This window comes from Zonotrichia leucophrys, chromosome 15, assembly GCF_028769735.1.
Source record: "Zonotrichia leucophrys gambelii isolate GWCS_2022_RI chromosome 15, RI_Zleu_2.0, whole genome shotgun sequence".
NCBI lineage: Eukaryota > Metazoa > Chordata > Aves > Passeriformes > Passerellidae > Zonotrichia > Zonotrichia leucophrys.
In genome coordinates this window covers 6,553,763-6,572,356 of record NC_088185.1, presented here as the reverse complement: position 1 = coordinate 6,572,356, position 18,594 = coordinate 6,553,763, and the positions used below count along the sequence as shown (strand labels likewise).

General features: G+C 42.3%; 1 protein-coding gene across 16 annotated transcripts in view; it reads right to left on the bottom strand.

Annotated features, from left to right (window-relative positions):
* FBRSL1 (fibrosin like 1) overlaps positions 1 to 18,594 on the bottom strand; it is a 495,150-nt gene that overhangs the window by 161,272 nt on the left and 315,284 nt on the right. For all 16 annotated transcript variants that reach the window (XM_064726492.1, XM_064726486.1, XM_064726485.1 and 13 more), the window contains one exon: positions 7,977 to 8,006. In XM_064726492.1, the coding sequence (XP_064582562.1) occupies positions 7,977 to 8,006 (30 nt within the window). The remainder of the gene's footprint in view (positions 1 to 7,976; positions 8,007 to 18,594) is intronic.

Sequence of the window (18,594 nt, the reverse complement as noted above, 5' to 3'; positions counted from 1 at the left end):
TCAAAGTGTCGGCGGGTGGGCTGTTTATTATTGGAGATGAAGGCACGCTTTGCTTCCCCAATAAACTGTCAGGAGTAGTAAACCACAAATTAAGTCAGCTGCTGCCAAAGATTTAGGCAAAGATCTCCAACTAGTTTTGACACAGGTGTGGCAAAGGCCAAGGAAAGGCTTGGAAACCTTGGAAACTGAGCTTGTTATGTGAGATATTTCAATCTGACCATCCAAGAGTGGAAGACTGGGCATCAGTGGGCGCAATCAAGACCTGCTGATGCTTCTGACATCCAGACACAGAGTTGATGGGAGCTGTGCTGCACCATGTGCCCCAGAGCACAACCTGCAGAATTCACCTTAAGCAGATAAGAACCCATAAAAGCTTCATTCAAGCCACTGCTCTGTTTTGAACTAATGCACAGTTTTGACTGCATGTACATTCCTCAGTCAGTCACAGAGGTATCAAACAAAATTAGAGCAAACTCATTAAAATGCAGAAACTTTGTAAGACCAAGAGCTGTAACAGGAATCAAGTGAAGCTTTCAGATACTACAAAACCAAACGTGAGTCATTTGGAGAACATTTTCCTTCTCAAGAAAAATGCAGCTGGGTAGAACTCAGTATTAAAGACCATCAGGAAATGCTAAGAAATATGAAGTATTAACTGGAATTACACAATCTTTACAGTACACACAGAGAAACTAATAATGACTAAATGGAATCAGAAGTGACATTCTAACTTGAGTTTTGTGCTGAGGGTAAAGTACCATGTTTGCAGATAATGTGCTTTGAGGATCAAGGGTGGGCAGGGCAGAGGAAGGTTCATTTCCCACTCCAGGGGCAGCCAGGGTAGGAACAGAGCCCATGTGAGCTTTATCCTTTATTCCTGCCCAGGGGACACGGTGCAGCACATTGTGCCCTTCTGTGTTACCTAACCTGGCAATTGATTTTGGAATACAGGAATGAGAAACTCTGCAAGCCAAATGAGGGCCTGCAATTGTGGCTACTGGAGCATTGCATCCTTCAGAATTCTCATCTCCTTGGCGTCTTTACGGTTAATTATATCATTCGATTTAATTAATTGAATTGCCTAACTCAGTTGCCAATTCCTATCACCTGCCTGCTCTGTTATTTTCTGTCTGTTCACCTTCCAAGGAGTTCCTGCCATTGCACAGGTAGCCCTTTGGACTCAGACTACCCTAACAATGTTATAATGGTTTTTCTTGATGTGGGCAGACAGCTGTACACAGCTGCTCTCTTCTCTGTTGCCTCACGTCTGAAAAGTTTCCTCACAAGGTCCCTGGTAAGATAAGAAAATGCTCCTGGATGGGAACTGGAACAGGGAGATGTTAAACAATGGGGAAAGCAGGGAGCCAGGGACGTGCTGACTGCCAGCAGCAGAACTGGTATGATCCTGTTGTGCCCAAGAGCTCCACACAGGACCTCTTCAAGCCCTTTATGTGAATTGATGATGGATTTTTTTTTTCAGTAAGCTAGAAGGCTCTTCTCATTGTTTGCTCTGAAAACTCTTTTCTGCATTTTCAAGAATGAATATGGGCACCACAGACTGTGATGACTCAGCTTGTTATATACAGACTAATGTACTTAAAATTTGAGTTTTTGTCTGGATAAGAGAAAACCACAAAATCTCAGCAGGAGGGGAACACATTGGTGCTGAAGCTTTGACTCTGTTTCATTTTTTTAACTGCGTTCTTGCTTTATTTAAATATAAAGGTCAAGAAGGGCTATTATTACTAATAATATTTACCAGAGCTGTAGATGAGAAGCACAACTTGGAAGGCTCCTCTCCCTCTGGAAGGACTTGCAGGGCTTAACTCAGAGGGAACCTTTGTGTCTGCTCCCTGCACATGGTGGGTGGAAGGAAGGATGGAAACCCAGGCCATGCCAAGCTTCTCCCCCATCTGGCATTTCCCAAAGAGCAACTGAGTGAACTGGGTCTGCAGTGGGCTCAGAGGATGCTGTTTTTCTGATAAATCTATTAATGGAGAACAACTAAATAAAACAAATTCACTGAGTGGTGAATTTTTGTCTTCCTGTACTGGCAACAAGATTACATTTGCCTGTTTATAGCACCCAAATCTTTCAAGGGCTACAAGGTTATTTTAAATTCAATATTTTGATATTGTTTAAAAAGCAGATCTGTTTTTAATAACAACACACAGATTGTCTGTAAAACAGAGGCTTTCTTCCATTAGGAGAGCTAACGGTCTTTACCCAGCTATTACTGTATGGGAGAGAGCTTTCTCACTAGTTTTCACTCTGTATCACTGGGTTTTCTGTCTGTCAGAAAGAAACCTCAGCAGAAGCAGTGATTCTGTGCATGCATGTGCATGCAGATGTGCAGCACTCCTGCAGGATGCCAAGCCTGCAGCAGAGCCCAGCCACACATTGCCACAAGGACATTCAGCACTGCTGTCCACAAGCCAGAGCATCCCATGGCAAAAACCACTTCAGCTCTGTCTGAGACCCCAGCTGGGGAGTAACTGGCAAATGGAGATGTCTCACTGTTAGCCACAGCTGAGAACTGTCACAGGCTGAAGTGCAATGCTAACAGAAGTGCAAATACTGCCATGTGAAAGCCCTCAGCTCAATTCCATGTTTGATCGTTCCCTTCTGCTGCAACCAGTATGAATCTCAATATCTGGGAAAGTAGCAAGTTTAATTTCTCAGAGAAAAGGACAATTGAATGATGGATAAAACCAGTTTGGGGACCTTGGTCTGGGTAGGCTTCAAAACCAGCAAATAACAGATTACTTAAAGGGGGAAGTAAACTTCCAGCCTCCCAAAAACACATCAGATAGAACCCACCTTTTCCACTGCCAGATAAAATGTAATGAGCAGAGGAAGAGAAGCTTCCAGCAATAGCACTGGAGGGGGTTTTTCTTATTGCTGGGTAATCTCAGACACAAACAGAGTGACCATTCCTGCTAGAGCAACTCCAGGCCTCTCTTCATTATTGCATCCCTTTCTCCTGCTGCCTGAACTATGATTTTTCCTGTGGGCTTGTGGATATCCTCTCAAGGTCAACACAGCTGAAACAACAGTGATAATTTCATCCCCCAGATCTTCCATACAGTTTATTCTTCTCATTGCTTCTACTCTTATCACCTCCATCTCTCACTCAAGCCCACAGTTCTCAGCACTCTCTTTGACTCACAATATTCCTGACATCAAAATATTTAACCTATGTTTTAAGTCCTGTGTATCCTTGTTCTCTGTAACATAATGAGCATCCTCTGTTTATCCACACAGCCACATTCTTGGTCAAGCTACATCACCCTTCCTTTACTATTTTGTGTTTCCTTTGGTGACAGCAGATATAACTGTGTCCTAGTGCCAAGGAAAAGTTGCTGCAAGATCATTTTCCTAATCTGTGGCTTTGCTTCCTACACAGCTTCTCACTTTCTGAATGGCAAACTATCACTCTTTGTGTTTTGCCTCTTTCACAGCTTACTTCTCCTTCCCAATGCTGCCATTCAGCATTGCTGCAAACTTCCATCTCTCACTGGTCTGACTCCATCACCCCCTTGGTAAACTTTCAAACGAGCCCCTCCTCGCTGCCTACCACTGTGCCTTTTGCTACAGAGAATAACTTCCCATTCATGGCCATAAAGCTGCCTGACTTGCCCTCTCAAATGCCTCCTAAAACATTAATACCTACAAATACCCACTTTAGAGTAATGCCAACAAAACCAAAGCTGGACAACAACGAGGCTGCTGGCACAACAGTGCTGCTGTTGACCCACTCACCTGGGTCCCTTCTCCCTCATGTCATCCTTAACCCATGAGCTGTTCTGTGCTTTTACAGCATGCAGCGGGATGGGAGCCAGCCCCAGGTTGGGTGGGGGGATCACAGCCCCACTGTGCTGCTCCCCTCCCATCTATCCCTGCTCTCCTGCTGCTGCTGCCGACTCCCAGGCACCTCCTGGGACGCTGGGATTAGCAAACCACAGCATGGCAAGGCTGATTCACTTTGCCACAAGCACAGCCCAAGGAACTCACTGGGCTGCTGCAGAAAGTCGTGAGAAAAAAATGACTTCAAAAGTTTTTGTCTCCACCTTGGATTTAACTTTGCTTGTCTCAGAAGTTGCTTGCTATAGCTTAAACACAAACTACTAAATGAATATACAGGAAATACTGACTGAACTTAGAAATACAGTTCCATTTTTGCACATCTTCCTTAGCACCATGTTAAATGAAGAATGCTTGATATCTAACCCCTGATTTGGAGAGCTCACTTTCACGGCGGGGCCATGTAATTAAGCTGACAACCCACAATTTCACACAGAGCAGACAGAAGTCCAAGACTGAAAGAACATGAACACTGAATTACTTTTAAAGAAAGAAACAGGCGCCTTTTTAAATGCAATCTTGAACACTGTTATTAAAAAAATGAGAGCAACATTTTGGAGTAACGAGCAGAGATTACTCATTCCCTTGTTTTACACAAGTTGACTTTTGGCTTTCTGCAGAACACCATTTAACAGAGCACATTACCAAGCTGCTAGCCACTTTTCACAGTGATGCTAAAGCAGGTAAGAGACAATAAGTGGAACTGTTGATGGTTTATATTACTCTATTATGTTAATGTTCACTAAAGTATGCCATAAGCTCTCTCATTACATGTGTATAAACCAATTCTCTGTGGTGTTATTCCTGTGCTAAATGCTATAACTACATAAATCTTGAATTAATGGAGACTTTATAGTTCCTGAAAATGAAGGGTAATTGCTATCTGTTAATGCTGTTGTTGCTATTAAAGGAAGTATATATTTTCAGTAACAATGTTTATGGACCGTGAGCTTCACATCTCAGCTAGTGCACAGAGCAGTGTAATACAAGTATCAGACGGACTCCCTTTCTCCCAAAAGGCACCAGCATCATTTCCACAGCTCCAGCAAGCAACACTGCAATCCTCCTCACAGCTGCAGAGCCCAGACCAGTGTCCTTCACTGAGTACAGGAAACAGGATTTGCATTTCCATCTCGGGGAACGCATGATTTGTGAAGTTTCTCGCCTGGTTAAATGGCTGGACAGCTCACTTTATTAGTTTGGGTATCTCAAACAGTTCTGTGAGAAGCGCATGGTGACAGAATGATAGGTGTGAGAAAGTATCATCCCACTTACTTCCTCTGAGATTTCAGCAGTGATGCAGAAGTGAAAGGCTATACTTGGCCAGAGACAGTTCTCAGAAAGTAGATGGGATTGACAAGTCCCCTGCCTTGAGCTCCTCTTCTCCAATTATTAAAAACAGCAGCGCAATGTTTGGAAACACTCACAATCTGCTGAGAAACTACCTTGCACTAATGTAATGCTCCTCTTTCTGATACACTGTACATGTGACTGACTATGCTCAATTGCTTTTCTCCCCTGGAGCCCTGCACAAGGAGAAAAACCAAACCATCAGGAGTGTGTTTATATTTTACAATGCAGTGAAGGTAAAACCTTAATTTTACCCTAACATCTATGTTTGAAAACATTAGGAGCTCAATAGCCCATACACCTATGAACAAAATAAATAGTGGATAATTACTAGCATGGTACAGAGAGAGAAGTAGGAGGTGGAAAATTTCAGTTTTGCTCCTAGCTCAGTCGCTGACTCAGTTTGTGCTTGTACATGAACTTTTTTTGTCTGCCTTCCTCGTGAGTTTTATGCAGGCAACACTGACCCGCTGTTTATGACTAACAAAAAAATGTTATGCAAATCAAAAGTACATTAGTAATTCCTGCCCTGCCCTTCCTCAGTGCCAGCATGTGTAGGTGTACCTTGAAAAAGCTGGTTCTTGCTGACCAGGCAGCATTGCTCTGCAGCAGTGGGGAAAGAAGCCGAGCCATCAGGTAATTTGGGAAGGCTGGTGCTGGGCTGGGCACTGTGCTGAATCCTGCACCTGGCTGCAACAGCCTGGAGCATTAGCAGCAGACACATTTTGCCATCACAGGGAGGAGGAAAATGAGTGTAGTCCCTCAGGACAGTCACACCAAAATTTTTACAGCTCTTGGTTGCATCAGTCAGGTTGAGTTTTAGACAAACACTGAATTCATTTCCAGGGGAGTGCAGAATGCCAGGTATCAACAGAGCGAGCCAGGCTGCCCCTGTGTTCCCCAAGTGGAAGGCAATGGTGCACTTACATCATCCCCATGAAAGCTTTGAAGCATCTTCACTTCAACCCTGGTGAGTTTATGTGCATGTGCCCACATCTTTGCTGACAAGAAAAACAGCCCCACTTAATTCCTGAGACCTATTTAATAGGACTGTGTCATGTTTCACATCTCTGCAGATCAGGCAAGAGATAGAAAGATGATGATCTTGGGCTGCTCTCCTTATGAAGAAAAGAAATGTTATTATTAAGGCAGAGTCACCTTAAGGAGAAGGTAGCTGGGAAATAGGTGAGCCTAGAAAGTCAAATTACAGTTACAGAAATGTAAAGAAATGTCATATTAATGGTAAGGAACACTATAATAGCCTTTCATTTGCTGTAAAGGACAGCAAGTTACCAGCCAAACACAATGCAGCTTCCTCTGAAGGTAACCTCAGATCCCACATTCTGAAAGCTAATCAATGTTGTTCAGATTTCAATTTCTTCTCTACAAGGTGAAGTCAAACCTAATCTAACAAACGTCAGTCTCAGATGTAATGCCGCTAGCTGGGTCTACCAGTGTAATTTAGATAATCATTAATAGCATAGCTGTATAATAAAACTACATGTCACTTACAACTTCATCTGAGGTTTGACTGGCAGATCTTTAAACAGTTTTCTAAGTGATTGCTTTTACTTCCTTTGATTGGGCAGTCTGGGAAACGTTTTAACCCCATGGTATCTAAGCTTTTAGGGAACAATATTTCACCCTCACCACCCCTGCTGTCAGCTCTGCTGCTGTGTAACCTTGTAAGAAAGAGAACTTGGGGACAGGGGTGGTTTCAGCAAGTGACTTTATACATATATACTCATATAAATTTAAAATAATATAAAATAAAATAAGTACAGTATCTTTCATTCAACACGCGATTTAAATGTTTCTCTTCAATCAAGCTGTCGTCTCAAAACACAGCTTGCCATACTCCAAGAATATTTAGTATCTCATGATATTTTTAAAAGAAGAAGTTGAAGAAAGCCTGGTGTTTCTAAAGCTCTGACAATACTAACAAAAAGCTTTCAGAGGAGTCTCTTGAACTCGTGGTAACCTCTGATGCAGCTGGTGTGCTGCTGAGGACACAGGGCTACCTGAACTCAGCTGATCCAGGAGAAAACTCTGTGCCACAGCTTCTCATCAATGAATGCAAGAGACTGGACAGCCAAAATAGAATAAAGGTTTGATGAAGAGCTGACCTGAGGCTGACAGGTCTGATCTGCCAGAAGCTAGCACGGAATGCTCAAGCCTTTTATATATTTGATTTTTGAAAGCACGGTGCCACTGGCGCTACACAGTGGGACTTGTCTGTTTTCCTTGCAGAGGTGAACAAGAAATCCCCATACACAAACTACAACCTTTCAATGACCAACCTCTGTATTCAAAAGAAGGTCAGAAAAATCATTGCTCTGTGATAAATATGCATGCATCATGACAAAACACTGCTTGACAGTTACCACACCGCCTTGGGAGGGCAGGTCCCACCTTCCAACTGATTACAAAGCTGACATCTTCAAAGGTTACTATATATAAAATATTGGCTCCTGACAAGTTATCAGAGGAAACTTCCTCTGAAACAGCACTAATGCTTTAACTCAGGTCTCACAAAATGCTCACATAATAATCAATAAAGACTATTATGTTAACAGGACTCTCTTTCCTCTAAATAGAAGCTAGTGAAGATCACAAAGTAGCTGATCTGATGCTTTTTCATTCAATTGTAGATATTTTTAAATTTCACATGAAGACTGGAGGAAAATGTTATTTTCAAATTCATTCTTATTGTGACTATCAGGGAATTTCCAAGCATATGAAATAAGAAAATTCAGTCTTACCTTATCGTCAATATCGCTCTCGCTGTCACACTGTGAATTAGAAAGAGAAAAAAAGATTTTGAGAAACACCTTCATGTATAGGGATCTTTTGCATCATCCTCTTAAATCTTTAGGATAGCTGTTTATGATGTTCACAGTTCAATGAAACACACTTCTGATGGCTGCAGAAATGCCTTTTACATTGCTAGCATAAACCAGATCCTCTCTTATACAAATTTATGGTGTACTCTTACTTGGATGGGAAAGCAAACTTTAAACAAAAAAGACAATCAGTGATGCATTATAACAACCACTGTAACATGAGTACCACAACAAAAAGCACGCCTTTTTATCATCCCAAATCATGGAATATATAGTAACAGTTTTGCATTGCTTCACCTTGATAAGCACTTTGTCATCTAACAAGGAAACTGTGAAACTGGCAATCAATTTCTAATTTAATGAGTGGTACCAAGAATAGTAATTAAAATACATCATAAATTCTGGTACATTTTTTAGTTTGAATGAGATCACGATCCCAGGAGGAAGTGTTTACTTAAAGAGTTTTGGAGTGCAATCTCTCTCAGGCTCTGAAAATGAAATGCTCTATTTTCACAGCACAAATGATGGAAAGATAACTTGAGCACTGAGCATTTCAGGACACGCACATCTTGCTGGCTGGAGCACAGAAGGATTTACAGTTGGGAGCAGCAGTAAATCTCTGGGGGTGTGTTATGCTGACAGAAGTGGTCAGTGTGTTCTGTAGCCCAAAGGGAATTTTCTCCTTCAGCCAAGGATGGGGATGGCCTGGTGGGTTTCTGTAACTGGCAGCACCCTACAGAGTTCACTGGGTCAACAAGAGGGGACTCTGCAAGTCAGCAGTGGCAACCTCCAAATGTGGAAATGGTCCATGAGAACACACGATTCAGTGTCATGAATGTAAAAGAAGGAATAGATCTGTTTGGTCATTTTGTCCAGATTTCCTTCTGGAGTGGGGAAGGGGGATCTTTCCTGTCACATTCTTTTATCCTCAAGTCACACAGCAGAAATTTCAGCTTAATTTTCTGCTGATTTATGAGAGAATATTTAATCTCTTCTTCTTCTATTTGAACCTTTTATTTTTAAATTCTCTGAAACACACCAAGCACACAAACAGCCCCGATATATTGGAGGAATCTCCCACAGTGATTCTGCAGTGAAGAGTGCTCAGCTTCCCAACTGACACCTTATTCCCATTTTGCTGCAGTGAAAATGCTTGGTTTAAGGAATCTGTTTTTCTATAGTTTTGACTAAGCAGAACTCTTTTTCTTTCAAAAGGAAACCATTTCACACTGCCCCACATGATCCACAGCATGTTTTTCACAGAGAAATCTGACTGTTTAGCAGGATGTGCACAGTTCTAATTGTATGGGCAACCATTCTGGAAAAGAGAGAACCTGAAGAAAAATGGAAGAAGTGATAGGATACTGCCTTGCAGGGGCCAGGAGCTGTGAGTGGGGAAGTTCTACAGGAAAAAACAGAGTTAACACCAGCAACTGCACAAAGTCCCAGCCAATTGCTTTGTAGTAGGCAAGAACATCAGGTAGCCATGTCTTTAGTAAATACCTTGCCACAAGCCATTTGTGCCTTTTTTGTGACTTTTATTCTGTCACTGACCTTTATGAAAATTATTATGTGAAACACAGTTTCTGGGGTTTTGTTTCACAAACCAGAAGTAAACTCAGTCCTGATAAATCACCACGAGCAGCCATCTGCTGACTTCCCCAAACCCGCGTCACGCAACCACAAACAATTACAAGTGTCTGCTGTGGGCTTGGAATAGGACTAATTGTCCATCACACTGAGACATGCTGAAGCAGGTTTGCTGGGCCAAGGCTGCCCCAGTACCTGCTGCATCTGTGCTTGCCCAAGACAGTGATAATTCATGCTGACAGAGCAACACATTCATCAAACCTGAGCTGGGCTGGGGGAAGATGCAGCCACAGCAGTCCACTTCTGATTATTTACATGCTCCTGAGAAACACTGCCTTTCACCTCCACCCAGCTCAAATCAAGCCCTAATGCTACAGGGACTGTGCATTCCCCCAAATTACTGGCATAAGGGAGCGGGTCACAAGGACCTTGTTATTTTATCCTTTAAAACCTGTCTACACTAAAGTTACCATTTTAATCTTGGTGCCCATTCACATGAACACTCATGTTTTAGAGGCAGAATATTTTGACTCTGTGATTCATCATTCAGACTAAAGCATGTTACAGCAGAATTACACCTATTGCAAGAATGGCATAAAAATAAGTTAGCACACTCCGCCACGGGTTTCTTTCTTCAAATTGTATGCTTAGGCAATATCAACACAAACTTTAATTCTAACAGGGGCTTAAAAATTGTACACTGCAGTAATAAAATAACCAAATAAATTAAACTTTGAAATCCATTGACTAGAAAGCATTCAAAATTATCACTAAATCTCAGATACTTTTGCCTATGAGTCCTGGTTCAATAAAACCTCAGTACTGTAAACATTACCAAATTTAGCTTAAAAATATTTAAGATGTAAACTATTTTTTGAACTTTAGTAACCATTATTATTCAAATACAAGGTAGTATTTTAGTCTTGTCTGGTTTTGTAAAAAAACTTGTCTTTCTAATTCATCCTGCATTATGATGTTAAAACAAAAGACAAGAGGGTTTTTCTTGTTGAAAACAGATTTTACCTCCAAAATTTGTACACCTATAATGAGTATAAAACCCTCTTACAAATGGTTTACACTACTAAAAGGTGCAGAACTGCTTTATTTAGGTGCCTAATTTTGCTTTGTACAAATATGCAACTTTGTCTCATGTAGATAAGTGAAAGTTGCAAAAAACCAGTGAACCATCAAATCCTCATGCTAGATTTTATAAACAGACATATGAATGAAGCAAACATCTGCTCTCTGAGGATACATTTTTCCCATTCAAGATCTGTAAAGACTTCATAATTAATTGCTTTTAAAATGGAAAAGACAGCAAAGAATTTTGTTTCATTTTAGCTTACATCTTCCTTACTTTAATCACGATTGCATCGTCTGGAAACTGCAGAAGGCAGCAGGGCTGTGGATGTGAATGTGGCTCCGTGAGGACACAGAGCCTTCTGTGAGGCTGTGACTGCAAGATGAGTGGTTTAAAAACTGCATTTGTGGCAGTGAGTTGCCTAATTTCTTCTTTGCCTTGTGAAAGCAAATCCTCTGCCCCCTCTGCAGCCGTGTAGGATCACTCACACACACACTGTCCTTTGTATTGGTTCCTACCTGGCTTTAAACCACCAAAACACTTATCTTAATCCATGTGAGAATGTCCCAAACTGGCCTACAAGATGAGAGATCGTGGGGAAGACTTAATACATTGATATTTATAAAATATGGACTTCTGCCTAACATACAAGAAAATAAAAACTTCAGACTCATGGCTACCAACCTATGCTAACCTCCCACTGACTCTTGAGGAAAATACAACCAGCTTTGGTGGAAAAGACCCCAAGCTTGAGAATTCCCACAGGTTTTCTTTGTTTCATGTAAAAGGAACAGGCTCCCACACTTGCATCAAGAAACAGGAACCCAGAGGCTGCTGAACGAGCAACAGCACAGAAAAACCAACGCCAGCAAAACCAAAGGGCCCAGACAGAGCTGTGAAAAGCAGAAGCACTGCTGACCCCTGTCCCTCCCCTGGCTGGGGTGTGTGTGTTGAAAAGCCCCGGTTTGGTTCAGTTTTTGTGGGAACTCCTCCAGCCTCCTCCTCACCCCTGCCTGCAGAGCCCCGGCTCAGCACAGAGACTGGAGCAGGGACTTCCATCCCTGGGATGCTGGGATGAATAATGCACTCATGGGAGAAACTCTGGTTCAGCCACAGAGGATTTGCTGTGTCTTAAAAGCCAACTTATCCCGAGTGAGGAGGAGGAGGAGGAGGAGGAGGCCATGCTGCGAAGGCTGAGGCCACCACCCGGCCAGGCTCACCTCCCACGCTGCTGTTGTGGAGGGACAAAAGCCCTTGTCAAAACAAAAAGAAAGTTAAAGAAAATGTGGAGAATGGCAACTGTTGAAAGCAACGGGGGCTCATTGAAAGACAAAAGCTTCAATTACCTGGATTTTTCTAAAGTCCTGTTAACACTCCTGGTCTATAAGCAGGACTGTAAACAGCCATTGTACAGGGTTCATAAAGGCTCCTAAAGGGATTATTCACTGGGTTGTGCCAATTGCATCTCAATTCCACCAAGAATGTTTGCAAAGTCGACCCCTAATTGCACAGCTTTTTGGAACCAATTTCTTGCAACGACAGATTCCAGTGGGAAGGAAGCCTCCCACGAGGTGAGGTTCAGCAGGACAACACTAAACTCAGGATTCACAGATGGAGTCTATATGTGTGTAGACTGGGCCTTGTGGTTTCTCAATTTTTGGATGCCTGGGATGAAATCTCTCTTTACAAGACCCTTTCCAACCAGGCAATGAGCTGTGATGCATTCCATCACCTCCTTCTACAAACCCTCAAGAGGGGACAAAGATGGACTTATGGCTACTGTAAAAGAGGCAACAGCATATTTGACAAAGGACCTTCTCTTACCATTAGACTGGCATTGAGCTCCTTACAAGCTATATTAAAACTCTACTATTATTCTCATTATTTTCTGGTGAGTTTAGGAATCAGGAGAGTGTCCTTCAACTCTTTTCTTACCCCCAATGTTTTAACTACTACATCATCCAGCTTTTCTTCACATAATAAAAACACTACATTGATTAACTGACATCACACAGTCATGTGAACTGTCTCATACCAGGAATAAGAGCTTCAAGAAACGAAAACAAAACCAACCAAGTCTCCTAAGCCTGCAACAAGACTGGCAGTACCTGGACGTTACGTCACGATGGGTGCAGAAAAGTATGGTTATTTCAAATGGAGCCACTTCCTCCAAGCTTTTGAGAAGTCACCTCAGCTTATCCACACAAACATGGTTACCTCCTAGTTCACCCAAACTCAGTGGTTTTTGATTTAGGTTTTGCCTACACAGTCCCAAGGCTGTGGGCCCTGTTGTGCCAGACACTGCCCAGACAGCTGAGAGAAAGGCTTGTTTTTTATCTCTCCACATAAACACACATACCTATAGATATTATTTATATTATGATTAAGCAGAGGGTGATAGACATCTAAGCTAGCCATGTGAAGAAACAGATCCCAGCCTGGAGGGACATGCAATCTCACCAGTCTACCTGCAACTAGAACTGTCTGGGGAAGTGCAAGGCTGAGAGGAGAGGAGGCAAAAACATTAAATATACTGCTTATAACACTACAATGAAAGCTGGCAGGGTAGAATTTGCATGTAGAAAGTGGCACAGAATATCTGAACAGTGTAGACACCTATGCAGCCTGCACACCCACTCCACAGCCATGTTACCGCTATCTTACTATTTCCAACCATATTTAGTTACTGAATTTTCTTTTAATAGCAAGGCTTGGAGAAGTACTAAGCTTAAATCCTGGCTTGTTAATGCTTCTTTTAAAGGAAGGAGTAAAATCAAGCCTGTTTTTAAGAGCCCTCCCTTCTCCATGCCCTCTGAGCTGACTTCCCAGGAGCAGTGGCAGTGCGTACGGATGCGCGCTTGGGTGTGCAGGGGAGGGTGTTGTTTCCTATTAAGTCTGGCATCAGATTCATGTCTGCAGGGGCTTGCTTAAGATGATAGGAAGAGAGAGTTTTATCATGAGCCAGACTGACAGAAAAGCTTGCTAATGGGACTTGAGGCATACACAGGAAAGAAAGTGCCAAAACATTAAGCTACCGCCAAGTGTCAGAGGGCCACTGATTTATTGCAGCAATTTTGCCACTGTGTCCTTTATAAGGTCCCACAAGTCCTTCCTCCTGGCAAGAAGCTGTGAGCTGCTGCAGCTCGGGGAGAAGTTTAGATCCAGAGCACAGAAAGTGTCCAAGCGAAAGGCGGGGGCCGGGGGGAGGACGGAAATCGAATGTTGACTTGAACTTGCCCCAGGCAGCAGAGTCCTCTTAGCTCCACTGCCTCCCTGACAGCTTGATGAAATGAGTCAGGGCCTCCCCATGGCTAGACCAGCTCAGGCTTCCAAGTGCCGGGGTAGAGCTGTAAGAAACAGATTGAGCCTCAGGGCAGCAATTTTTTTTTTTCCCTTTCTCTCCTCAGCATTTGGCTGGGGGAAGGGGGAGGTTATGAGCACTACAGATGTATAGGCTGAGCCTTTGTCTGCAGAGGGGGAGGGCGAGGGGGAGAGAGAAGAACAGCAAGAGAGTATTAGCTATGGCAGCTGAGAATAGCCCAGAGCACTATAACTAATTTTGAGGGGCAGTGATGCATTGTACGGGCTATGTGCTGTTTGGTCTGAGGGGGCCCCTGTTGTGAAGCAGCAATCAAGAGGACATTTTGTTAAGTGACCAACAGCTGTCATCTGCAAGCCCAGAGTGGGGAAGGAGGGAGCAAGGGGAAGGGAAAAGGGAAAAAGAAAAAAAATAAAAGAAGAAGAAAAAAAAAAGAGCATTTGTCCCTTGGAGGCAGAGCACATTAATCCACCAATCTGCCACAGCTTTAACTCTAAATGTGCCTCCAAAGACTGGAGCTCCTCTCCATCAGCCACCCGGAGAGATGGGCACCTCCTGCCCTGCTCCAGCCTGCCCGATGCAGGGAGCTTCTCTACCTCTGTGGGTTGAGAAACCGACGCTAAAAATACTGTTTAAGTCTCTTTTCATTCCATAAAATTGAGTTGATCTGCTGCAGCTTAGGGTCAATCCCTCAAGGACTGTTTTTCCCCCCTTCCCTTTTTCATAGCACTCATAAATTAATCAGGAAGACCCTGACTAAGTCATTTCATGCTGTACAACATAAAAGAAAGTCCCCTGATGATCCATGCAAGGATCTATTAAAAGCGGGAGGAGGGAGGGAGGAAGGGTTAGGGAAGAGGGAGAAAAGGGAAGGGGGGGAAGGAAAAAATCTCAACCTTTTTGATATTTTAGGATAAAAGCTGGAGGACTTTGTTACGAATTCTAGCCAACATCAAAACACCTTAAATAATTCAAAGAACATGTTAAAGGGAAGAAACTGAATGTTGCTCTGATGTTCAGTTGATGCAACGCAGAATATTACCCAAAACAGCACAGCCTGTTAAGGGAGACAGCAGCCTTGAGCATTTCAGTTCTTTAGAAAAATGTCAGAACCTGTAAAAATCATAATTTCCAGCAACTTTTTTTTTTTTTTTTGCATGATATAAACTCAGCGAGACTGAAATGTAGGTTTCTGACAAGCTGTTAACAAGACAACTTTAGAAATCTGTCTGGAGCTCTCAGGGAGATGGGCTGCCATTTCACTGCTTCGAAGAAGTTCATGACATGACAAGCAAAAATCAGGGAACAGAGACCTAAAAACCACGGTGTAATTTTCATTTGCTTCTGTCGTGAAAGAATTCAAGCAGAAATATTAGAAGGCTGCACAACTAAAAAAGCCAGGAACTGGAAAATCATTGCTGTGGTTTGACAAGCACATCTTTTATGCTGAAAATGGTTTCTTTATTATTATACCTATACACAGGAAAGCACTTTGGAGAAAAAGGGATAATCACAAATTATTCCTTGAGATCTACAAAATAAGATCTACAGCTGCCTGCTTTCCACCCAAGTCTAAAAATTACCTGGTTCAAGGGAGAGACTGACCAACCCATCTTGAAAAAGCTGTAAGAGCCACCAAATTTCTCTTCATTTCCCACATCCTTGCCCTTCCCCGGAAAAGGAAAGGTAAAAGGATCTTTCCATAGTGCAGTCTTTTACTGGAGCCTACACAGATGAATGTTGCTACCTAAATGCTTAATAAAGACACATTCATTAAAAATAGAAAAGTCAGCATCCAATGCCATCTACACACAGGAGTTTGGTACCAGGAGAGGCCTTCTGGCTGGTTTACCACATTATACCTCCTATTTCAGGCCTTAATATACCAGTAGAGTGCTTTGCCATAATTTTTGGATGAATTAATGATGCTCTTTCCAGAATCAATCTATTCTACTCAATGGTCAGTAAAAAGTAGATCTATCTATCTATCCTCTATCTATCTATCCGTCTATCCATCCATCCCCCTATAATACACCTCTTTCAATATCACCTCACTTTCTCTTTAATTATTTGGACTCATTCTAAGTATGTAGTGGTAGGCTGATGTAGCTGCCTGGAAGTCAATTTACTGACTGTGATTGACTCATTATCTCTGGTTGCAGAATCTCAGCACCCTTGGGAAAGCTTGGGAAACCCAACATACAATTTTATGCTTAATTTCAGCCCATATTTCCCAGGAAGGAGAGTGATGGGACAATGCAGGAGGTAATTTTCACTTGTGTGTCTATGACTACACCAAAGGGTAACGTGAATGATGGACCACACTTAGCCCAGCATTTGCAGGGATCACACAAATAATGAACTGAAGCTCTTTCACCTCTTTCCTATCTCTCCTTGCTTCCACACCATCTCTGGTGGTGCCTCCACAGCGACACTTGGGTAATTGAAAGAACAGTGCACACAGAGTTGAGTGGTTGATGCTGCTTTTCACCAATTTACAAAACACAGGAAATTCTGACAAGAAAAGGGATGCAGCCTGCTTCTCTTCTGAAGTGCTCACAAGCTCTTTTCCCTCTTCCCTCGCTTGGGCATTGTGTCACCTGTCACTCATTTTCTTTTCATTTGACAGACACTCTTGGAGACATTACAGAAGCTGTGCATGGGTTTTCACTAAGGAACCAGAGAAATGTCCATTACTTTCTAATTCTCTTGTTTTAGGCTATGACTAATATCAAGTGCTTGCAAGAGACATCTTGCCTTGCTGCTTCCTGGCCCAGAGTTACCTGGACCCTGCCCCAGCTGCTTTGGTCCCTCGTGCTCTCCTGGGAGGAGCAGAAACCAAGATGGGATTTGCAGTGACTGTACAGAGCAACTCTGATTTTGTTTCTGTTGATACGTTGAACAGAAGAAAAATGGCTTAAAGCCATTATTTATAAGAATGAGAGGCTGCTGCTGTTTGGAGAGGGGGTTATAAGCTTTCTCTAAAATTAAGGAGTTCAGGACTTAATATGGATATAGACAAAAGCCACTTTAACCATAATGATCTGTCTAGTAATTCCCCATTTACTATAAACATCAGTTTTCTTCTATTTGGATTGCAAATCGAGTCTACTACTATGCCATGTCCACGTCACTGTGGAGTCACCAAAAACTATTGGGCCAGCACAAAACAACAGAATTTGTTTAAGTACCCTCCTCTAATGGAAGGCATTTAGTTATTCTCAGCTATGTGACTCCATGCTATGTGACTCTGTTTGGGAGCTCCATTTACATATTTATTTAGTAGGGAACATGCATGGCTGTCTTCCCTCCATGCAGAACCATTATGAGCTGCAGGAAGCTGTTAGAGAGGATTTCAGCATGGAACTCAGGAGGAAAGGCATTTCCAAACACCTCCCTATCCTGCTTAATGACAGCCACCCTCTGGAGTGAGGGTGATGGATTTCTGGTTATGAAACTTGCTGTGGGGTTTCTTACAGCTCATTCACAAGAATGCTTATTTCTTTTTTTCATTTATGCGTTTAATTTCTTGATATGTATATTTACACACACTTTTTCTCATGCTGCCAACTTCCTTTCCTCCTTACTTCTCCCTTTAAGCCCAAGTGGTGCAGCAACAAAAGAACACACCAGATCATGCATGAAGACACCTGAAGTCTCCCCACAGGTATATTAGAGCTTTTTGCATTCAAATTCAAGTTGAAGGCCCAAAAATGTCTAACATAAGCATTCAGAAGAGGGGACTGATTTCAGAACCAGAGCTGACATGGCTCAGGTATAAAGGCAAATCTCTGCTGTGCCTCAGGCCGGAGCTGGCAGGAGGAGTGGGCAAAGCCAGGCTGAGTTCAGGTGGTGAAGCTGGGCTAAGCAGCTGCACACCTGGAAACACATCACCACCACTATCCTGGTAAACAGAATAGTTTACAGCACTGTTTAATTAGGGATTCTGGACATGGAAAACAATGTTAAAGCACCTACTGTGTTCTCAAAATACATCAATTCAGTGAAAAAGAACTTCAGCTCATTCTTCACTTAATGAATATATGAAGGTTATGTGATTCAGCTGCTTTGTTTTGCCAAATGCCTTTAGTCACTAAAAGTCTCTGTTACTGTCAGGGACAAGATTCACTATGCTTATATATAATTAATGTAATAATTAATGTTATTTAATTCCACTGCTATTTAACTAATAGCAAGGTTTACGTTATTGTGGGTAAAAAATATAAAGCTTACTATAGCCACCATTAATGTTTGCATTATTGAACATTAAAATTCAAATCTGGTAAAATATTTAGCACAGGAATTGAGACATCTACAGAAGGCTTATTTCTCCAAGGAAATCCAGAGATTTCCTTACAGATTTCAACCACTGCTTTTAAAAGAAACCTTAAGGGATGGCTGCCCCACTCACCACAGGCAAACTACCCTGGAACAAAGAAATTCACCAAGAGAGAAATAAAAAAGAAATTTAAATATGAAAACTAAAAACCACCTCTGCACACCCCCACACCCCCAATATCCAGCACCTGTCATTAGCATTAATACAA